The sequence below is a fragment of the Rhinatrema bivittatum genome, chromosome 6, assembly GCF_901001135.1.
Source record: "Rhinatrema bivittatum chromosome 6, aRhiBiv1.1, whole genome shotgun sequence".
Lineage (NCBI taxonomy): Eukaryota > Metazoa > Chordata > Amphibia > Gymnophiona > Rhinatrematidae > Rhinatrema > Rhinatrema bivittatum.
This window is the reverse complement of record NC_042620.1, coordinates 82809456-82834258: the sequence shown is the minus strand read 5'-3', so window position 1 is coordinate 82834258 and position 24803 is coordinate 82809456. Positions and strand designations below refer to the sequence as shown.

The window sequence follows — 24803 nt, the reverse complement described above, 5'->3', positions numbered from 1 at the left end:
ATTAGAAAGCTATTGCTATCCCTAGGAGTAAGAAACAAGAAATAGATCTACTTTTGGGGACCTGATGGATACTTCTGACCCAAACTGGCCACTGTCAGAAATAGGATATATGGTTTGATTGATCTTGGTCTGACCTAGTATAGAATTTTTGTCCTTGTCTTAATGGTGCCAAACTATAGTGAAGGACCTGACAGTGCCTCAAAGAATATTCATTCTCACTGAAATTTTCTAATAGCCTTTCCCAATCTGTACTTGTGAATAACATTATCTCAGAGTTCTTTTGGCAGCTGCTCATTTGACATATTTTGACCTTTGTTTCATATTTACATCATACATCAGAAACACCTTGATTCTTCATCCAGGCATATTCATATCAACTCAGCTACTTGATTGGACATAGATGGGCTCCATTTAACTTTTTATGGGCCTTTTTTTTTTTATTCTTTATTACTTTTTGGAATATTTCTATAATTGTTTTTTCATGATGAAAGTGTAGAGCAGAAGTTGCCAACTCTGGTCCTTGAGAGCTACAAACAGGCCTGGTTTTCTGGATATCTACAATGAATATGCATGCAGGAAGCCTCCGAAGTATGTGCTGTTTGTGAAGAACCAATTCCTCTTGAATTGGAAGTCATGTTTCTGGAGGGATGGGTGAGGGTTCTTTTCCCATTGGAGGGAGGGGATAATGAAGCTTGTGGGAGTTGGGGAATGGGGTATTTTTCTTTGTTGGGGTTCAGGGGAGAAGTAATCCTCCATGCTAACTGGCCCAAAGTGAAAGGTCTGCTTAGCATGGAGGATTTTGAGCTGCAACTGTGTACATTAAATACTTTTATGTTACTGACCACATTAATATTGAGGCCATGATACTGAAGTCAAGTTTTATCATGTACCTTGGTAAAAATATTTTGGATAACTCATTGTCATGTGGTTGGTTTTTGTTTTTTTTCTATGCATGCAAAAATTACACCAAAGTACATGGTAAAACTTTTTGGCAAACTATGATGGATAAGCCCCTTTGTATGTGTTGCCATGTATCCAGTATACGTGAGTGTAATCTTCTATGAAATAAAGTATAATTTCTTATTAGCTGTGCCATTGATGGACTTGCATAAGTTTGTGTTGCAAAATCTAAGTTTGCAAAATGTGATTAAGAGTAAATTTCCATGGGGTATAACTGAATATCACCTGAGCTGGTACCAGTTTAATGTTGCAGGCTAAATATTTCCAGATACTTGTTCATTTAAGCAGTTAAAGAATTTTGCAGAATAGAGGTCAGAATGCATGAGAGAGTGAAAGCATTTGGTGCTCTATGAAGTCATTTGCATGAAACTCCACACTATTCTCCAATTAATACTGTACATGATTACAGGACAACCTGGTTGTTAATTGCCTCTGGTCTTTAAATATGCACTTCTTTCAGAAATAGACACTAATTATTAGATCTTGTTTGCTGTAACACCGTAAGTTGCAAATGTCTAAGAACGGTTTTAAATTTGCAAGTCTAATGGAGCATGAGCACGGGGAAAATTGATCTAATCATTTACAATGAGTGTTGCATACAAAATGAATAAAATGTTTCCCTGACATTAGAAAATCTTAAATGTGAATTTTATCAAACATTTACCTTATCCAAGTAAATTTTTTTTGTAGGTTTAGACTGTTTACTGAAGCATCATTTATTGCTTGCATTTATTGTGCAAGTATTTCTACTGTATAGTGTGCATAAAATGTAAGTAATAGAAATGAATATATAGCTTACAGTTAGCAATTTAAATTGGTATGTTTTAAGAAAGGTGTAGAGTAGTTTGTTTTAGAGCGCTATTGCTTACATTAAAAAAAACATTCTTATAATGATTTATGCAAACTAATTATCCCCCAAAAAGTTGAATAGGATACTCAACATTTATTCTCTCTTAGTAATATTTACTTCGTAATAAGTGACTGATCCATTCCGGCGCATGAAGACAGTCAGGGCCCCTAGTCTTCCACGATTCCTTAGCTGTGGGAAAGGCCACAAAACCTGGGCCTTCCCGCGGAATTGCCAATTTCTCACAGAATTGTCGTGGAAGACAATGGGCCAGAGAATCAGCAGGAGCAGCCTTGTATTTTTCAGGGAAGCTGCTGCTGGGTCCATTGCGCTGTATTCCACCACTGCCACCTAGACTTGTTCCCCTCCCTCTGCCATGTACGCCTCCCTCCATCACCCACAATGGCCAACAGCCTAATGATGGGAAGTGGGAAGCACTCCTCCTGCGCTTCTCCTCTAGGGCTGGGCACTACTGCTTCTCTCCTGTGATCAACATAACCGGAAGGACTCTTGCCATCCTCAAAAGGGCCATTGCAAGATGCTCCCAGAGTTCAAGGGCTCACAGTGCAAGGTCCCCTGGCAGGAGAGAACAATGTGATATGAGCTGCTGTACTCCTGATGGAAGGGTGAGTGAAGGGATTGGGGAGTGCAGGGCAACAAAGTGAGGAGATTCTAGGGGGGGTGAGGGTCAGGAGGGAACTGGTGGATTATGGTAAGGTGCAGGAAAGCAAGATTGAGGGGTTGGTGAGGACAGTGTATAAAAGGTGCAGGATGGCAAATGTATGTGGGGGGTGAGGAAGAGTGATTGAGATGGCGAGGAGGTGAGCATGAGTGAGGGGAGCTGATGAGTTGCAGAGAAGGAGAGTAAGTTACAGGGAACAAGAGTAAGTATGGGAGATGATTGGAGGTAATGTAGGGGAAATTGTGATTAAGGGCATTGGAGAGGAAGTAAGGGGATCAGGGTTGCTCTGGAGAGTGAGTGAGGGAATCGAGATATGAGTTGTGAGTAAAGTGAATGTAGGGAAGGTATGTGTAGAGATACAGGTGGAGGGTCAGAGATGGCACATGTGGAGAGAGTGAATGAAAGGACTGGAGTGAGTGTGGAATGTGAGAAGGAACTGAAGGGCATGGGCATGCGAGCGAAAAGATCAATGGGGGAATGGTGCGAGTGGATCATTACCTTCCTCACTTGATCCCAGATCTCCCTTTCTCCTCCCCAGTTCCTGATCCTTCTTCCTCCTCTGAGATCCTCTCTCTCTGCATCCCCAGATCCTTTACCCTCTTTCTTTTCATTCCCAGCAACAATCACTAAGATTAATTTATTTGGTTCTTTATTACAGGGAAAAGTGACACAAAAATGTCAGAAAAATGACTATTTTTATAAAGTAACAAATATCTTTTTCACTATGCAGATATAAAATTATGCAGATGTCACATAACTGCCACAGAATCTTGGAAAATCTGCCCTAGGAGACTGGGGCACTAGATACAGTGTACAGCTTTGATTCCTAATGATACTATAGGCAGTAGAAAAGAAAGAAAATAAGGCTGGATTACTAAAGTTGATTTGCATTGGTAAAAACATTAAGCCTGAATGAGGCTGCTAATCGGTATAAGATCCTATGGGTTAGAACATTGGCCCTTAAGTGTGTAAAAATGTTTCATGGGAAGCCTAAATTCTTGCAGTTGTGTGTAGCACTTCATAATCTAATGTAGCACACCTCTGCCATACCTGTGTGTTCTAATGCAATTCCCAGTACACACTATGCTAATTATTTTCCAAGCATTCAGATTCACTACAGTTAGTTATTTTCTGTTAAAGTGCAAATCTTCATTAAAATCTCTCCTCCACTGATGCCCTAACCTTATTTTCTTTCATTTCTGTCTATAGTATCAGTAGGAATCAGTTATACAGTATCTGTGCACCCAAATGGATCAGTCTCTCCTTCTACAGATAAATCTCTTACTGAGTACCTAATATTACCGAGTAGGTAGTTCATTTGGGATAATTAGTATGTATAACCAATACAAGAACAGCCTTAATTTTTTTTTACCTGTAAGCGATAAAGCTCTACTAATAATGAAATAACTGTACATCTTTCTAAAACACATCAACTAAAGCTGGTAGCTAAATAAACTAAAGCTATATATATTTTTTATTACTTATATTTGGGGGGGGGGGGGTTGTTAAATCACTTTAGCACATTGGCTTCTTAGTTATATTTAATTGTTGCCATCACTACTGTAGTTAATACTTCAAAGGAATACAAATGTGGACTATGACAGCCGAGAAAGCTGTGTTGAGTTTGTGATCGTGGAGAATGTCATCACTAGGGATGTGCATTTGACCATTTATTTCCCGTTATGCTTGTACTTTATGGACGTATAGCTCATGCATAGAAACGTATAGGTGTACTAGTACACGGATAACAAGAAACGAATGGCCACCGAATTCACATCCCTAGTCATCACTCATCTACAACCTCCTGGTCCTGTACCACTTAATCTGCTGCTTAGAAAATAGCCAGTAATCTTATGGTTTGAACTCTCCAACATTATTACTAATGCAAGACCTTTCCTACTCGAACTACCATTTCCCCAGTGCCCTATTTGTACTACTGGTACATTTCCCAATGACCATCAGGGCTTACAGCAATCCTTAACAATACAACTTGCAAATTGTAATTACAACTATTGTAAATTCATATAGCTAAAGTCCAGGATATTTCTTTTTTGGCCTTATCTCTCTATATCTCTATCTCTAGATAGAGATAGAGATATAGATAGATATATAGATATAGATATATATAGAGAGAGAGGTTTTTTTTTTTTTGTTGTGTTTTTTTTAAGGTAGATTATCTAATCTTGTTTTCTCTGTTTGCTTTCCTTGAATTTCGTTGACTAATTAGAAGTCCTGGTTTCCTCTGTTAGCTGACTATTGTTTATTATCCTTGGTTTCCTTATACTCATTCTGCACTATGTGATAAGGAAAGAGGGAAAGACAAGTTTTCTTAAGGCACATGGTGGGTTAGATAATTAGTCAAAGGTTGTGAAAAATATCAGAAATGTACATCAAAGATGAACATAAACTGCAAATCTTGCAAAAAAAAAAAAAAACACACTGTTGGACTTTCAAAGTGCTGAATGTGTGACTACGTGAAATGTGTCAAGTCCCGAACATCAGAAGCACCAACTATCAAATAAAAGCAAACTCTGCTGAATTGGAAAGTTCTAATATCTTGCATGAGCAGTGCCGGTTATGTCGCCACTGCAAGACTTCTGCTGATTGAGCAGTGAAAATTATGCTCAACCCCGTTCTGAGAGTTGCCAAATTTTCCTGGCTACTATGGAAGCAGTGGGTTGGCTACAAATTGTAAATTATGAATCTCAGTCTGGGACATACAGGAGATCTTGTTTTTGCAAGACAATGTTCTAATGTCTTTTTCAGCAACCAAATTGACTGCATTATGGTCCCTAGGTCCAACCATTTTTTGATATATTTTCAGTCCAAATTTATCATTTCAAGTTCATCCAACAACTTAACCGCCCCTTCTTGTAGGAAGCGAAGTAAGTCTGAAATGGAGGCTTTATGTGAAGCCTTTTTACCCAAATAGTCTCATTCTATGTCTTCAAATGTTTCTAACACTGTTAGTCCCTGGAAATCTTCTCTTAATCATGCACTAGGCAAAGTTGCCTCGTTAAAGCTAAAATTCATAACAGAGTTTACAAAGCCCCATGGTATAATCATGAACTGACTTCTTTAAAGCAGAATGTGTGACAGCTAGAATGCTATTAGAGAAAGCAAATGTTGCTTACCTGATGTAACAGGTGTTCTCACAGGACAGCAGGATGTTAGTCCTCACAAATGGGTGACATTGAAGATGGAGCCCACCACGGAAAACTTCTGTCAAAGTTTAAACAGAACTTTGACTGGCCCCTACTGGGCATGCCCAGCAAGGCACTGACCCTGCAGCCAGCAGGGGTCTCCCTTCAGTCTGATTTTCAAAGCTACAGGCAGTGCCTAGAAAGTAAAAATAAAACGAACCCAACACCGCGGGGAGGCGGGCGGGTTTCGTGAGGACTAACATCCTGCTGTCCTGTGAGAACACCTGTTACATCAGGTAAGCAACATTTGCTTTCTCACAGGACAAGCAGGATGGTTGTCCTCACAAATGGGTGAGTACCGAGCTGAGGATGTCCCGACCTGCACCAAATGTACCCAACGGTGTGCAGCAGGCACAACAACTGAGGAGAAATTTGGGAAAGGGCATCCGCACCCTACCGGGTAGGTGGAAGGGTGTTGGTACATCAGGTTGGAAAAAGGTTACGCAAGACAGACTGGCCGAAGATGGAGTCCTGTCTTCCAGCCTTGTCCAAACAATAATGGGCTGCAAAAGTATGGAGAGAACTCCAGGTTGCAGCTTTGCAGATGTCAGGAAGCGGCACCGATCGAAGGTGTGCCACTGACGTCGCCATGGCCCTCACAGAGTGTGCTTTAACACGGTCTTGAAAAGGAATGCCAACTTGCTGATAGCAAAAAGAAATGCAGTCCGCCAACCAGGAAGAAAGAGCCTGCTTACCCACAGGTTGTCCCAACTTATTAGGATGGAAAGAGACGAATAATTGAGTGCTCTTCCTGTGGGAAACTGTACGGTCTAGGTAAAAAGCTAGAGCCCGTTTACAGTCTAGGGTATGCAGGGTCTGCTCTCCAGAGTTTGAGTGGGGCCTGGGAAAAAAGATAGGTAGTACGATAGATTGATTGATATGAAACTCCGAAACTACCTTAGGTAAAAATTTAGGGTGAGTGCGGAGTACCGCTCAGTCCTGCAGGAGCTTAGTGTAAGGCGGATAGGTAACTAGGGCCTGTAATTCACTAACCCTGCGAGCTGAAGTAACAGCCAAAAGGAATAACACTTTCCAAGTGAGATATTTCAAGTCACAGGAGTGCAGAGGTTCGAAAGGAGGTTTCATTAGACGACCAAGAACCAGGTTAAGGTCCCAGGATGGGGCCGGAGGACGCAAGGGTGGCTTTAGATGGAGTAAGCCCTTAAGAAAGCGTGTTACTAGGGGTTGCACTGAAATAGGATTACCCCCAATACCCTTATGGAAGGTGGCTACCGCACTGACATGCATTCTGATAGAAGAGGTTTTAAGACCTGATTCAGAGAGATGCCATAAATAGTCCAAGAATTTGGAGATTGGACAGGAAAGGGGATCAAGGGACTGAGAAGTGCACCATGATGTGTACCTTTTCCATTTGTATGAGTAAGACTTTCTTGTGGAAGGCTTTCGTGAAGCTATCAGGACCCGAGAAACGGAATCTGAAAGGTTAAATGGTTGAAGGACTAACCTTTCAACATCCATGCCGTCAGGGACAAGGCTTGGAGGTTGGGATGGAGGAGGCATCCGTCGTTTTGAGTGAGCAGATGCGGGTCCTTTCCCAGAGGAATGTGCCTGCGGATGGAGAGATCCTGGAGTATTGGAAACCATACTTGGCGTGGCCAGTAAGGTGCTATCAGGATCATGGTTCCTCCGTCCTGGCGTAGCTTCACGAGAGTCTTTGACACAAGAGGGAGTGGAGGGAATGCATAGAGCAGACCGGTTGTCCACTTGAGGGAGAATGCATCCCTCGGCCGAGAGTGCTGGCTCCGAATGAGAGAGCAGTAATCGTCCACTTTGTGGTTCTGAGGGGACGCAAAGAGGTCTATGCGGGGAGAACCCCACTTGTGAAACAGAGAGGTTGCTACCAGAGGATCGAGTGACCACTCGTGTGGGTGGAAGACACGGCTCAGCTGGTCTGCCAATACATTGTCTACTCCCGGCAGGTAAGTGGCCCTGAGGTACATGGAGTGGGAGAGGGCTTCCGCCCAGATCTGCGCAGCTTCCTGACACAGAAGGAAGGAGCCTGTGCCTCCCTGCTTGTTTATGTACCACATGGCCACTTGGTTGTCCGTCTGGATTAAGATCATCTGATGAAAGAGATGATCTTTGAAAGTGCGGAGCGCATAGCGGATTGCTCGAAGTTCCAGGAAATTGATCTGGTGTTCGGCTTCCTCTTTGGACCACAACCCTTGGGTTTGAAAGTCGTCCACATGGGCTCCCCAACCGATGTGAGAAGCGTCGGTGGTTAGGATTACTTGCGGATCCGGTGGAAGAAAAGGTAAGCCCTGAAGGAGGTTGACCTGAGTCGTCCACCAGGTTAAGGATAGGCGCAGCGCTTGTGTGACTGTGACTATGGAGGACAGAGGCTGAAAAGCTTGAATCCATTGGTGTCGTAGAGTCCATTGTGTTACTCTCATGGCTAGTCGGGTCATGGGAGTGACTTGAACCGAGGATGCCATGTGTCCTAGGAGAATGAGGAACTGGCGAGCCGTGGCAGTGTTCTGAGACTGGAGCTGGCGAGCCAGGGACATTAGGGTGTGGACCCTCTGAAGAGGAAGGTAAGCCTTTGCCTGTAAGGTGTCCAAGTCTGCTCCAATGAAGAATAAGGTTTGAGACGGGACTAAGCAAGATTTCTCGTAATTGACAAGAAACCCTAAGGAAAGGAGTGTTTGAATTGTCAATTTTAGGGAGGATTGAGCTATCTGTTGGGTGGAGGCCCTGATTAGCCAATCGTCCAGGTAGGGGTAGACGTGGACACCTTCCTTCCTTAAGAATGCTGCTACCACTACGAGACATTTGGTAAAGACTCGTGGGGCAGAAGCCAGACCGAAAGGTAGGACACGGTATTGATAATGGTCGTGGCCTACGAGAAATCGCAGATATTTGCGATGGGATTGTGTGATCGCAATGTGGGTATAAGCGTCCTTGAGGTCGAGAGAGCACAGCCAATCCCCTCTTTGTAGCAGAGGGAGCAGCGCGCCTAGGGTTACCATTTTGAACTTCTCTTTTTGAAGGTATTTGTTGAGGGCTCGAAGGTCCAAAATGGGACGTAGTCCCCCTGATTTCTTTGGTATTAGGAAGTATCTGGAATAGAATCCCTTGCCTCGTTGAGAGGGAGGAACGGGTTCTATAGCATTTGATTGCAGAAGAAGAGACACTTCCTGTTGTAATTGAGCCAAATGGGTGGATAGACTCCACGCTTGAAGAGGCGGGGAGTCTGCGGGAAGAGTTATGAAGTTGAGGTGGTAACCCTGTGCGATAATTGTTAGCACCCACTGATCTGAGGTGATCTGCAACCAAGGTTGTAGAAAATGGTACAGTCGACCTCCTACAGGAATGTCTGGAAGAGGGGTTTGGCATGTGTTCCCTACAGGGGAGTCAAAGGCCAGCCGCAGGCCCAGGAGGAGGGGCTACAGTAGGCCTTTGTTTCCTAGGCTGACGCGGCTGAGGCCTAGTAGAGGATCGAGCTGGACGAGGCCTGGCCGATGGAGGGTAGTAACGGCGTGGCCGAAAGAACGACTTCTTAGAGTCCTTAAGTGGTTGTTTGGAGGAAACCTCAGACGGAACAGAAGAAAGTTGTTTCAACGTCTCGTGGTGATCTTTCAATTCAGCTACTATTTGCTGAATTTGTTCTCCAAACAAATTGTCCCCTAAGCAGGGTAAATCCGCTAAACGATCCTGGACCTCTGGGCGAAGGTTGGATGACTTTAACCAAGCCCAACGTCTGGCCGAGATGGCAGTAGCTGAAACCTTTGTGGAGGCATCGAAGATGTCATAAGCCTTTCTGATCTGGTGCTTCCCCGCTTCAAACCCTTTGTTAAGAAGGGCCTGAAGCTGTGGCTGGTATTGGTCAGGTAATGTGTCAGCAAAATCTTGCATCTGTTTAAGGATGGCTCTGTTATATTGCATCATGTAGAGTTGATATGAGGCTATGCGAGAAATCAGCATAGCTCCATGGTACACTTTCCGTCCCACACTGTCTAGGAATTTATTGTCCTTGACCGGCGGAGTGGAGGAGTGTGGCTTGAGACGCTTGGCTTTTCTTTGTGCGGACTCCACCACAACAGAGCGATGATCCAGTTGAGGCTTTTGAAAGCCTGGTGCTGACTGGACGAGGTATGTGGAGTCAGCCTTCTTGTTAACTGGTGATACAGATGAAGGAGATTCCCAGTTTTTCTTTAAGAGATCGAGAAACACCTGGTGAATGGGGATGGAAGCGATGATTTTTGGAGCGTCCAAAAATTGAAGCAGTTCCATCATCTGGTGTCTGTCATCGGTCTCAGATTGCAGCTGAAAAGGTACAATTTCGGACATCTCCTTTACAAAATTAATAAAGGAGAGATCCTCTGGAGGAGATCTTTTTCTACTCTCTGTAGGAGAAGGCGGTGATGGTAAATCTGTGTCAGAAGATGTATCATCACCCCAGGTATCATAGGGATCACTTGGGGGTTGAAGCCCCGATGGACCTGGTTGAGGATCCGAAGGCATCGAAGGAAACCTTGGAGGAACCGGTGGTACAATCGGTACTGGAAACGGCATCGAGGGTTTCGGTGCTGCCGATGGAGTCGGTGCCGGTCTTGGAACCGATGGAGCCAAAGGATAAATCGGTGGAGATATACGAGAAGGCACCGATGGGACCACCCCGGAAGGGGGAATCAGGAACGGTGTTTCTCCCGCCGATGAAAATCCAGTCGGAGACGATGGCGCTGTCGGTGCTACTGGAATCATCGATGGGAGGGCATGTACAAGTGCCTCCATACGTTGTAGTAGCGGTGCCAGCGCTTCCACCAAAGGTTCGGTGGTCGGTTCCTTCCTCGGTGGCGGAGTCGGTGCCGGGGTCGATGCCGGTGGCGGTGCCGGAATCGGTGCCGGAGACGGTGCCAATGGAGGTTGGAATCTTTGCATCGCTTTCTCGATGGCCTCCTGGACCAGCCGGTCCAGTTCTGCCCGGAGACCAGGGGTAACAATACCCGGCTCGACGGGAGAGGGAGGCTGAGGCAGAGCCGGAGGGACCACCGTAACCGGTGGGATCACGGCTCCCACACCCCGAGAGGGTGAGGGTTTCCTCGATGCCTGCGAACGAGATGTGGACGGTGCCAAGTCTGAACGAGGCCTCTTAGTCGGTGGCTCGGCTTGTTCAGAGGTCGATGACTGTGGATCCTCGACAGGCCGAGACTTGTGCTGTCGATGGCGATGCTTGTCCTTCCGGTCTCCTCGCCCATCCGGGGAGGGGACAGGAGTCGACGGCCGAGAAGTCATCGATGGTGGACGGTCACCGGAGGGTTGACGATGGTGGTGCAACTTCGACGGTGCCGGTTCCGATGACGTCGATGCTATCGATGGCGTTGGGGTGGGTGCATGGAAGAGGAGCCCCATCTTCTCCATCCTGGCTTTGCGACCCTTAGGTGTCATTAGGGCACATTTGGTGCAAGTCAGGACATCATGCTCACTACCCAAACACAAAACACAAACCCTATGGGGGTCTGTGATTGACATAGTCCGGGTACAATCCGGGCATCGACGGAACCCCGTCGCCATGGCTTAAGGCCAAATTTAGTCGCGGGCTCGGTAATTGCCAACAGGCCTCGAGGGCCAAATTCGACGGTAGTCGAAGAAAAAAGGGCAAAAAACTTACCGGTTTCCGCAGAGGTGACAAAAATTTGTCGAAGGGAGACCCCTGAGGGGCAAATTTTCTTCGGAAAGAAAAATACCGAATTCCTGTCAGGAACGTGGTAAGAGAGCTCCTTTCACCGCGTGGCAACTGCTGCGCGGAAAAAAGAAGACTGAAGGGAGACCCCTGCTGGCTGCAGGGTCAGTGCCTTGCTGGGCATGCCCAGTAGGGGCCAGTCAAAGTTCTGTTTAAACTTTGACAGAAGTTTTCCGTGGTGGGCTCCATCCTCGATGTCACCCATTTGTGAGGACAACCATCCTGCTTGTCCTGTGAGAAAATCCGTATCAGATTATGATAAACCAGCATATTTGTCGAAATGAATACAGAACAAAAATTGATTAAATGTATGTTTCTCAGAAAGAATTCAGTCTGCCCAAAATCGTTCTCAAGAGCTAGTTTATATTGTCAGTCTGACTACAGTTAGGGAGACAAATAGCTTGAAATTTAATGTGGAGCCTGATAAAATAGGGCAATTGTTTGTTGATAAAATGGAAATGTTAATACCTACATTGCTATCCCATCCTGTACAAGAAAATGTCAGAATCCCCAATTTGGTCTTATAGGAATCATTTGAAGAAGTGTATTCTGAAAATATATGCACCATCATTGGGAACTAAAAAACTAATTTTTGCCTGTTAAATGCATACTATAATGCATCCTTAAATACTTTAGGAAGGACATTGCTCCTTAATTATGTCAACTGGTAACTTGCCCTTGAACGAAGGAATAATTCCAGATTCTCTAAAAATTGTACATGTAAGATGAGCTCTAAAGAAGCATAACCCGTCTCCTGACAATTATAACTACAAACCCATTCCAAACTTACTGTTTGTTTCAAAAATTCTAGAAAAAACTGTCCTGAAGCAGTTACAAGATTTTTTTTTTTATTTATTTATTATTTTTTTTTTTAAGAGAAACATTTGATTTAGGATCTACAACAATATGGGTTCAGAGCTGATAACACTAAAACACATCCTTTATCGCTTTTTGACATTTTTACATGTGGCTGTGACGCCAGCACTAAATTTTTTCTCATTCTTTTAGATCAACGGTTTACATATAGGCACAATAAAAAATATGAGTGGTATAGTTTACAAATTAATCATGTGCCATCATAGTATGGTAACAGTAAAGTACAATAAGCTTTTTGTTTAAGTTAAGCTAATCAGTTTGGTATGACATTTTATCAGCAGTACAAAATTAAAATTAACTTGTGTTTGTTCGGTGCGTCCATGTTAATCAATTGGTTTTCTCCTTCTCTTTGTTGAAAGCTTGTTTATAGAGCCAGGTTTTCAGGTTAGATTTAAAGATTTTCAATTCATTGTTTATCCTAAATACAGCTGGATGCCATAAACTTTAACACTGTCCGTTCCATTACACTGAAAAAAAGTTTCACCGTACTATACTATGAGAAAAATTCTGCTATAGTGATATTCCCCATTACAATAGTAGTTTATATTAATGGAAACATTTTTTAAACTAAAATTTCTATTGTCCACTTTACAATTATTCAGAAATGTATACAGAACATTTTTAAATTTCAGTTTGAACAATTTAGAAATTCACTTGTATGCATTTTAATATGATGTGTTAGAAATCTGTTTTTCCAGAAATATCGGAATAAGGGAAATGTCTTAGTACAATGAACTTTTTCTTTGCAACAACCATGACTAATATAGTATGGAAGACAATTTTCAAAGCCATTTGTGTAGATAGCAATTTCTGTACTTGAACAGGCTGCCTTCCCTCAGTGCAGCTAAGAGCAGACAGGTTATTCCACAGCATGTGCACTTTTAAACCACATTGAGAGGCACTGCTCCTGGAAGCAACACACCACATGTAAAGTGCATTTTCACATCTATGCATGTAATTTTTCATTAAAAGTACCTATACAAAACAGATGCAAATGCTCAAGGGTACTTTGCACCTACTGCAAGTTTCACAGCAAAAGTACATGCATACTTTCACTTTGAAATCTGGGGCAAAGTCGACAGCTAAAGAGTACATGCAGCCTTTGTCCTAATGCGAACAGTTTGAAAAACTACACCCACCCCCCATAAGTATTTCACAAATGTGTATTTATTATGTGTCCATTCATTAAGATATAAGGAAGGCTGTGCCAACAAATTTGCTTGGGAAACTATAACAAAGGCACTGTCAGATTGCATGTACCCATCTCACTTCCTATAAAGTATTCTCATAAGCATACAGCATCTTGCATGTAATGCACCAAATAATTAAAGGGGAGAAAAACAAATTGTATTTTCTGTGAGACAAGAGATCACCTCTCACATTCTTAAGGAGTCACAACTAGTACATTTCATGACCCTTTTCAACATAATTCATAGAGCAACATTTCCTATTAAAATAAAAGTTAACAACCTTTCACCATATACTATTTTTTTCAGTATTACAAATTGTCTTTTTTTCTGCCAGTTCTAGAATTATCCAAAAGATCTTGTTTTTCAGTTCTGAAAGCCAAGAAATGGTGGTCACAGAATACATCTTGGATGATTTCCCAATGCTATGTCAAATTCAGCATTAATTAATGTCTTCAAACCCATGAACATCAGACTCTACATCTCTACTAGATCACCAAATTGGAATAAAAGGTTTCTTAAAGTAAGGACATAATTGCTGACTTTTATGCTAAATATACAAGAGAACCTCACGTCTCTTGTATCGATGGACATAATTAGACAGAGACTATATTCAGGAAGAGGGAATAATTGAAGTGGTTTGGTTTCTTAACTAATCTAAAGAACCTTCAATAACTTGACTAAGGAATGTATTTTGCTCATGAACCTACACAGCAGATTAGTCAATTAAAACACCCAATTACAATAACTTAATCATCTTTTAATTGTAAAACCACTTAAGGCAACATTAGCTTGAGTAAATCCTGGTAAGACGTTCAGATAAGAACTTCTGTCTTGTGATTAAAGATGAAATACTCCAAGATATTCTTAATGTAATAATCTAAGTGGCACTTTCTTTGATGACAATAATACATTTCCCTTTCCTTATAATTAACTTGATCATTACAATTAATACTCTAAATGTGACAGAGCAATAGTATTTGTAAAGTGTCTAAAATACAAACTAGATTGATTTTCACTTGTTATAAACTACAATATTTTAGCAGCAAATCGGACCAGTGGTTGAGTCCCATTTTCTTTGCTGTTGTAGGAGCTGAAATTAATGTTGTTCTCATCAAATCCTATGCACAAGGACCTCAGAAGCAATGCTCCGTTAAAGTATGGGAAACTGCCAACACCTTTTTTCCTGCCATACGCATTCCAGCCCTTCCACACTTTAAATGGGGCAGGACTAGCAGCTCCCGCAGACTCTAGCACCCAATGTGGTTTAAACCATGGGATGGCTGAAGCATGCCAGGCAACGAAAAGGGTCAGCAGTCTTCTGCGCATCTTAAAGGGAGCTTTGCTCAGAGCGTTCCGGTACTTTTTTTTTTTTTTACTCTGTTTCCTTCTGCTCTTTTGTAACTACAGTTCAACTGAACCAAGACTGGGATCTGGTACCATGAGCCTTCATTTTAACTACACAGAGATTTTTCCCCTCCAACATATGTAGTTTGTTCACTGCAGTGATAGTTCTTGGATGCAGGACATGCACCAGGGCTCTCTCCTCTGCAACCAAGAGCACTAAGTCTAGCAACTAGCTGTCATGCTTAAGCAATGGTCCCTAATACTTTATGCAAGGGGACTGACTCTTCCTCCAAGTAGTCATTCAAATCCCTTTTAAACTCAGCTATGCTAGATGACTTGACTACAACTTACAGCAAAAGATGCCACAGTGAAAAAATACTTACTCCAATTTATTTTAAATTATGCTACCTATTTCATGTGTCATCCCCAAGCCCTAATACTATTTGAAAGGGTAAACAACATTTCCAATTTACTGGTTCCACATCACTCATGTTTTTATAAACCTCTATCATATCCCATCTGAGTCATCTTTTCCAAGCTGAACAGCCTTAACCTGTTTAGCCTTCTTCCATCCCTTTTATCATTTTTTTGCTGCCCTTCTCCATATCTTTCCTAATTCTGCTATATATTTCTTGGGATGGGGTAACCAAAAGTGCACACAAGTACAGTATAGTATTTACCTGGTTATTGTTTTAGTAACATGAAATTAAAACCATGTTGGCAAGGAACATCCAACATGAACAAATGACTTAGAAATATCTTACTATGTAATACAATAAATATGCATATTATTTGCATGTACTATCTCCTGTATATGCAAATATTTCTCATGCATATTCATTAGGGATATCCTGAAAAACCAACTGGCTGGGGGGGGCCCGTAGGACCAGTAAGAGCACCCTTGCTCTACATGTTTAGATTTTTAAGTCTGTCCCCATATGCTTTAAAACGAAGAGCACTAATCATTTTAGTAGCCACCTCTGGACTGACTCCAATCAGTTTATATCCTTTTGAAGGTGTGGTGTCTAGAAAGGTACACAGTATTCCAAATGAGGTCTCTACAGGGACCTATATAGGAGCAATATCACCTCTTTTTCTGCCGACTATTCTTCTCCTTATGCAGCCAAGCATCTTTCTGGCTTTTGCCATCACTTTATCCACTCACCTTCACATTTTATGATCTGATCACCCCAGATTCCGCTCTTCTATTGTGCTCAGAATTATTTCACCCCAATACTGTATCTCTTCCTTGTGCTCCTAAATGCATAATACTGCAATTTTTAGCATTAAATATTAGCTACCAGACCCTAGATCACTCCTCAGGCTTTGCTAGATCCCACCTCATATTTTCCACACCTTCCTGTCTAATCTGTCACAAATTTTGGTATCATCGGCAAAAGAAAACAAACCTTTCCCAGACAAACCTTCTGCAATGTCAACTCACAAAAAATGTTGAAAAGAACCGGTCCAAGGACTGATCCCTGAGGCACACTGCTAATTACACCTCCTCTACCTTTTGGCACCTCCCATGTAACCAGCTTCTAACCCAGTCAGTCACCCTAGGGCCCATCCCAAGGGTGCTCAATTTATTTATAAGTCACCTATGTGGAAATGTATCAAAGACTTTATTGAAATCCAAATGCACAATATCTAGCACTCTCTCTTGCTACAAATCTCTGGTCACCCAGTCAAAGAAATTGATCAGATACATCCGACTCTACTTCAGTTAAAAACATGCTTCCTTGGATCTTGCAATCCATTGGATTTCAGAAACTACATCAATTCTCTGTTTTAACAGCGATTCCATTAATTTGCTTAGCACAGATAGACTAATCAGTTTGTAGTTGCCAGCCTTCTCCTTACTTTGATTTTTATGAATAGTAAGAACCACCTGTCTCCAGTCCTCTGGAAGTACTCCTGACTCTAAAGAAAGATTGAAAAGGTCAGCCAGCAGAGCTACCAAAACTTCTCTAGTACCCTCATCTATCACTTTCCACTGCAACAGTGCCACTGCCTTCAAATATGCTGTGATCGCACCACTCCTCAAAAACGCTTTCATTCGACCATTTCTGTCCTAATCATTGCCCCAACACCTTCCTCTATTTCCCATAAAATATACTCAAACTTGCCATTCACATCTGTTGCCTTGACTTTCTTATATCTGAAATAATTTTGGATCCATTCCAATCTGACTTCCATCAACTATATTCCATGGAAATAACCCTTGCCAAAGTCTCCAGCAACCTTTTTATGGCCAAGGCCAGAGGCCTTTATTCAATCTTTATCCTCCTTAACCCATTTGTTGATTGTTTCACCGTTGATCATCATCTACTCTTTGACATACGATCCTTAAATTTTTTAACTCTGTTCTTTATTAGCTTTGCTCTTAACTATCCCATTCATTTTTAGTGGATCCTCCACTGCTATCACATTATCAGTCAGTATGGTTTAGGGTTCCGTCATGGGTCCTTCTCCCTCTATGCTTGCTCCCTTGGTGCATCTGTATTCTCCCCAGGTTTTCAGTGCCATCTTTACATCAATGACTCCAGGATTTACCTCTCTACAGCAGAACTTTCACCAAGCATCCAGTCTCAAATTTAAGTCTGCCTGACATTGCCACCTTAAATTTATCATGCCCAAAACAAAAAAAAAAACAAAACAACTTTCTTCCTAAATCCACATGCTCTGTCCTCCATCTCTGGGGAAACTCACTATCTGCAATCTTGAAATCTTTTTCAACATCCTTTCTCTATTCATGCATCAAGACATTGCTAAAATGTGTTGCTTCTTTCTATATAAATTTGTTCTCTTTCTGATCTCATTACCAAAAACCTTATTAAATCTATCACCTCCCAGTTAAGACTACTACAATCTGCTCCTCACAGATCTTCCACTGAAGCATTTCTCTACTACAATATATAATATAAAAAAAAAAAAGTCAGCTGCATGACCTTCTCCAATGTCAATATGAGCATGTAACTTCTTTTCAAGATATTACATTAGCTTCTTAATCCACTTCTGCATGTAATGCAAGCTTCTGCTACTCTCCTACATTAATTCTGCTATTCCTTATTACTAGGGTTCTCGGTCTCCCGTGATTGTGCAGACACAATAAGGGCCACAAAAGTCAACCCTTGCCATGGAATTGGCCAATCTTAGCTAAACTGCTGCAGAAAACCAGGGACCCTATCAAAAGCATTGGTGGTAGCAGACAGTGCATGACCTGTCTCCTTCCTGCCTACTCTGCCGGAAAGAATAGCATTCATAGCAATGGACTGCACATTTCCCCTCTCTTTCCTACCTGCCCTCCCTGGAAAAAAAACACTAGTGGCAATGGATGGTGCAATCAATTCCCCCATCCTCTCCCCCCTCCCCCTGCCATTCCATCTGTATCCCCTCACTCATCAGCTCATGTTATTTTCAAACAGGAGGACGACAGCAGCCTTACACCTCCTCCAGCGCCTGAATGTTGCGCTTTGAACCTCATGGTTTAAAGCATGACGCTGTTTGAAAATAATAGGAGCCGGTGAGTGATGGGATATAGGGAGAGGAATCATGATCCAAGGTGAGGGGTTCATGGGATGGAACATGTGAGTGAGAGATTCATGATGGGGGGGGAGAAATCAGGGTGAGTTTATATTATACTTACCTGATAATTTTATTTCCTTGAGTCTTGCTAGACCAGTCAATACATATGTGATTTCCCTCCTCCATAGCTGACTAAGACAGAGGACCCACCTCTTTTATGCCCATTAGGACCAGCCCTTGCCGGTGGAAGCCCTCATCCTTGGGAAAGCATAGCACATTTCTACTCAGCAGCCTCATTAGGTCTGTGTACCAAGATCTTCTCAATCTTGAGCTACTATAGTATTACTGTGGTAGAGTGGCCCTCTATTATTTTCATCGTTCTGCCCGCCAGAGGCCACAATAGGAAGACATACAATAGAATAACATGTGGCCATAGGTACAGAAGTGTGTCAATACTCTGCAACTGAAAAACACATTGACCTTGGTATTCTACTGTCGCCACTGGCACTGTGCCCAGGAGCTCCCCCCACCGATCCACTATCATCTAAAAGATTTCCACATTCAGGTATCATTCTGTTGGGTCTAGCCTGTTCCTGCTGAGAAAGTCAGCCTGGCGACTGTCCTTCCCTGCTGTATGTGCTGCCAAAAGCAGGAGCAGATTTTCTTCTGCCCGTTCGCACAGCTGGGCTGCCTCTTGCGCTAGTGTATGCCTGCAGGTGCCCCCATGTTTGGTTACAAATGCCACTCATGGCATTGTCTGACATTACTCTGACTGCTCTCCCTTTCAGTAAAGGAAGAAAGTATTGGAGAACTAACCTGATGGCTCTTATCTCTAGCTTATCATTCATTGTGACTCTTCTTTTGACCATTGTCCCTGGACCATCTGGGCTGGAATCCATGGAAATTATAATGCAGTTGGGAGGAACTCCAAAAACTACTCCTTTAAACGCATTGGAGGGCTGAACATACTAATACAGGCTTCTTTTCACCTCTGAAGGCATCTGCAGCCAACATCATGTGAAGAGTGCGACTAGCATGACAGTAGGGACCGCTGTAATGGTCTCATGTGAGTTCTGGCCCAATGATCAAGATCCAGTGCTATTGTCATAAAGCCAAGTAACTGGAAATAGTCCCAAACTCTGGATAAGTTCTGCCCCATGAAAGGACTGTATCCCTTGAATCAGCATGGATACTCTGTTGGGAGTCATGGCCTGCCCTTCCCTCGTAACAAAACAAGCTCCTAGGAATTTTATGGACTGAGATGGCTCCAGATAGCTTTCTGAAAAGTTTTATTATCCATCCCAGCTGTTGCAAGAGCTGGACTACTGCTTCTGAGAACCTGTGGCTCTTATGAGCCAATCATCCAAGTAGAGGTGCACCATAATTCCTTAAGAACATAACATAAGAAATTGCCATGCTGGGTCAGACCAAGGGTCCATCAAGCCCAGCATCCTGTATCCAACAGAGGCCAAACCAGGCAAAAAGAACCCGGTAGTTACCCAAACACTAAGAAGATCCCATGCTACTGATGCATTTAATAGCAGTGGCTATTCCCTAAGTAAACTTGATTAATAGCCGTTAATGGACTTCTCCTCCAAGAACTTATCCAAACCTTTTTTGAACCCAACTACACTAACTGCACTAACCACATCCTCTGACAACAAATTCCAGAGCTTTATTGTGCATTGAGTGAAAAAGAATTTTCTTCGATTAGTCTTAAATGTGCTACTTGCTAACTTCATGGAATGCCCCCTAGTCCTTCTATTATTCGAAAGTGTAAATAACCGAGTCACATCTACTCGTTCAAGTCCTCTCATGATTTTAAAGACCTCTATCATATCCCCCCCTCCCCCGTCTCTTCTCCAAGCTTAACAGCCCTAACCTCTTCAGCCTTTCCTCATAGGGCAGCTGTTCCATCCCCTTTATCATTTTGGTTGCCCTTCTCTGTACCTTCTCCATCGCAACTATATCTTTTTTGAGATGCGGCAACCAGAATTGTACACAGTATTCAAGGTGCGATCTCACCATGGAACGATATAGAGACATTATGACATTATGACATTTTCCGTTCTATTAAGCATTCCCTTCTTAATAATTCCTAACATTCTGTTTGCTTTTTTGACTGCTGCAGCACACTGAGCCGACGATTTTAAAGTATTATCCACTATGATGCCTAGATCTTTTTCCTGGGTGGTAGCTCCTAATATGGAACCTAACATCGTGTAACTACAGCAAGGGTTATTTTTCCCTATATGCAACACCTTGCACTTGTCCATATTAAATTTCTTTTGCCATTTGGATGCCCAATCTTCCAGTATTCCTTTCCAGATCATTTATATATATTGAAAAGCACCGGTCCAAGTACAGATCCCTGAGGCACTCCACTGTTTACCCCTTTTCCACTGAGAAAATTGTCTATTTAATCCTACTCTCTGTTTCCTGTCTTTTAACCAGTTTGTAATCCACGGAAGGACATCGCCTCCTATCCCATGACTTTTCAGTTTTCGTAGAAGCCTCTCATGAGGGACTTTGTCAAACGCCTTCTGAAAATCCAAATACACTACATCTACCGGTTCACCTTTATCCACATGTTTATTAACCCCTTCAAAAAAATGAAGCAGATTTGTTAAGCAAGACTTCCCTTGTGTAAATCCATGTTGGCTGTGTTCCATTAAATCATGTCTTGTTTGTAAAGAGCTGCCGCCATTATGAACATAACCTTGGTAAAGGTCTTAGGCGTGGTCACTAGGCCAAAGGGCAATGCTTGGAATTGAAAATGATGTCCCAAGATGGAGAACTTTAAGAGGCTTTAGTATGTAATCCAAATAGGAATGTGAAAATATATTTCGCTAAATTTAGGGAAGCAAAGTTCTCCACTTGCCTCACTGAGGCCATCACAGACCTTAATGCCTCCATTTAAAAGTGGGGGACATGAAAGTAACTACTGATTTAGATCTAAAACCAGCCTGAAGGAACCATCCTTTTTGTAAACCATAAAGTAAACTGAATAAGAGCCAGAGTCCTCTGAGAAACAATCTGCAGTGTCATCCCCCCAGGAGTCATATAAAGCCTCGTTCTCACCGTGGTCCACAGGGAATGAGGCCCTAGGTGCTTGACCTTCATCCAGAGGCATGGGCACCGATGCTGGCCCCAGTAGCTCTGGACAGGAGGGCTGCAGGCCTCAGCATTCCTGCCAGCCTCGATGGAGCTTCCTCCTTGGAGGAACTGGCAATGATCACCGTATCTGTCAGGAGAAGCATTGGTGCACCGCCAGGCATAGATAGCCTCCCAGGAATCAATGCCAGCTGGGTCGGTAACACACCGATGAGTACATTGAGCCATTCCAGCAGCGGTTCCAGAAAGGAAAGTGCAAGCAAGGGTACCAAGCCCTGCAGCGCTCGTTTAACTGCCAGCTGGACTCTTCACTCCAGTTCCTCCTCAAAAGTTGCCAATGCCAACACCGACTGGGAGGCACATCTTCCTCAGATTCCCGAGGTGGATCAGCAACTGGCACCAGGACCGGTGAAGACAGTCGCAGACCCCTGGCATCGATGGAAGATTGGCACTCCATGCCATAGGGGTTGCTTTGGGGGCATCACGGCATGAGCCGGCGCCTCTGCAAGCCCGGCACTGTGCATGGTGACAAGTGCCAATACTTACTCTGCTTCCCTCGTTGCTCGGCCCAGTGTTTCCCCAGCGCAGAGATCGATGACTATGAACCTGATGTCCTCGACCTGGAAGAGACCAATAGGGCCAGCCCCCACCGCACCCATCCGCCAGCATCGACAGAACCGATGGCCCCACCAATGTTGATGGCATGGTGTCCACCGGTGCTGATACCGCCGATGATGTCTCTGACTTCTCTTGACCCGAAGAGTTTTTTCATCTTATCGAGTCAAGCATGATTGCCCTTGGGGGTCATCTGGGCTCACAAGCGGTAACTCCAGATGTCATGCGATGCCCCCAGGCAGAGGACACATACCCCCATGAGGGTCCATAATGGACATGGTCCTCTGGCACTGGGGGCACTGACGAAAAACCAGACTATGCCATGAGGAACGAAAAGAAGGGGGATAAACAATAGCGGTGATGGCAGACGGTTGAAGCTGGCAGGCACAGAGGCATAGCCGCCATGGCGGGAAAATGGTACAAAAATAAACTTACCAAAATAGCCGAAAAGCCTGACTAAGGAGCCTATGGAAAGGCAGAGAGAGAGACTCAGCAGAGGAACGCGAAAAAAAAAAAAATTTACCGGTGGAAAAGTTTTCCGAAGCCATTTCTGAAGGAAAAGCCACGAGCTCACTAAACTGCAAGCCAAAAGCTCCGTGGAAAAGAGAAAGAGACTGAAGAGGGACCCCACGTGTTATAGGGTATGCTGGGTATGGTCAGTGTGCCTAGTCAAAGTTCCAGAGACTAACAATTGCCAGGCTCCATCCGATGTCGTCACCCATGTATGTGACTACCATCCTGCTTGTCCTAGGAGGAAAAACAAACAAAAAAAAAAATAAATCTGTAAATAAATACCCTGCAATGCAAGGAAAGCACGCTAGTGGGAAGGCTGCCTAGCATGTCTCCTTTCACCACGTAGGCGTTAAACTTCCAGCAAGCCAGCCTGGCAAGTCCTCCCTCCCTCCTTAGCATGCCGAACGACTCCCTAAAGTGTGACCGGGCTGGTCCGGCAGTCCAGGTTTGTTCTCCCTCCCTCTCACCTCTTATATGAAGTCAGCCCAGCAGGTCCCAGTCCAATCCAGGTCCACTTCTGCCTAAGAAATTAAGTCAGCCATTTAGAGTCCTCCAAATCCCTCCTCCCCACCCGGGAATCCATGCCAGAGAAGACCATACCTCCTCCAGCAGGGTTGTTCCTTCACTGACAGCCAATTGGTCCTTTCACTAACATGTGACAGTAGAGGGACCAAATAGGCAGACAGTAAAGGAGTGAATAAATTAATATTTTGTTCCTGTCATGTAGGGGAGGGAGAAAGCACTTGCCAGGCCAACCCACTTGGCTGGCCTGACCACATCAGGCCCACTGGAGAGGTTAAGGATTATTTTTTTTTTTTAATTAGTGCAGGTTGGCATGCAAATGGACCACGAATCAATAAGCGTGATTTTTCACACCTGGTCTATTTGCATGTTATTAGCTTACTGCAATCCACAGGGACCTTTATTTATTTTATTTTTTAATGCCCGGTTTAATAAAACCCATGCTAAAATCTCTCTCCAATTTTATTGCGAGTTTTATTATATCTGCCCCTATAGAATAAGCAGCAGTAGTAGTATTACAAATGAAGCTATAAACAAACATTTATGTAATTAGAAAAAGCAGTCTCATTTGTGAGTGGCAGCTGGGGAAAAGAGGAAAGAAAGTAAGAAAAGTAAAACAGAGGGAGTTTGATGATGTAAAAAGGGAGAGAAGAACACAAACTTACATTTATGAAGATATTTGATGTATTGAACATAAGCCTAAACGGGGACAATACAAAATTATTTTTCAGCTATCAACCATTTAGAAGATAAAGTCCAAGTTGATAAAGTCCAAGTTATCAACTTAATATTTAACAATGATCAATTTACATCTGTATTTTATCTTATTTCCAGTCCTATACTATGAGTGTTAGCATCTATTTAACACACTTTTCATGTAGTCACTTAGTTCACACAGTCCGTAACTCCTTTAGCAACATGCAAATGAAATGCAATGGATTCATATTCTGTACTCCTTCCTCCTATACAAGGGACTATCAGTTAAAAGTGCATTGCTTGAGAAAAGGATTCTAGTAGTCCTGAAACACTGCAACTTAAACCATTTATTAGTCTAATAACAGTATACCCTCTATCCAACTACTTGGTAATTTTTCTTTCAACAAAGTTTTTAAAATGGTAGGCTACCACAGTACTTTTAGTTCTAATTTATTTTAATAAAAATTTCCAGAACACTTTTCACTGCTCTTAGTTTTTGTTCTCTTCATTTGTCTTCACCTCATGGCTTTATCCTTATATGATCTCTTCACTGTCATAGAAACATAGAAATGACGGCAGAAGACCAAACGGCCCATCCAGTCTGCCCAGCAAGCTTTCACACTTATTTTTCTCATACTTATCTGTTACTCTGACTGCTGAGTTCAGGGCCCTTATTGGTAACTTTTTGGTTCTAATTTCCTTCCACCCCCACCATTGATGTAGAGAGCAGTACTGGAGCTGCATCAAAGTGAAGTATCAAGCCTAATAGGTTAGGGGTAGTAACCGCCGCAATAACCAAGCTACTCCCATGCTTATTTGTTTACCCAGCCTGTGCAATTTAGTCCTTGTTGGTTGTTGTCTGAATATAATCCTCTTTTATTCATTCCCCCTGCCGTTGAAGCAGTGAGCTGTCCTTCCTTCACTTTCTCTTTTTTTTTCTATTTCCTTGACTTTTTTCTATGCTTTTTCCATACTGAAATGAAGCTTCCTCATGAAGCAGGTTATATCT

At 42.9% G+C, this 24803-nt stretch overlaps 1 protein-coding gene across 3 annotated transcripts in view; it reads right to left on the bottom strand.

Moving 5' to 3' along the window:
• The window catches only part of GPD2 (glycerol-3-phosphate dehydrogenase 2), a 516322-nt gene that overhangs the window by 408653 nt on the left and 82866 nt on the right, over nt 1–24803 (bottom strand). The window contains exon 2 of one of the 3 annotated variants that reach the window (XM_029605521.1): nt 23764–23797. The exons of the other annotated variants lie outside the window; for them this stretch is intronic. Coding sequence (XP_029461381.1) covers nt 23764–23793 — 30 coding nt within the window. The 5' untranslated portion in view covers nt 23794–23797. The remainder of the gene's footprint in view (nt 1–23763; nt 23798–24803) is intronic. 3 annotated transcript variants of the gene reach the window in all.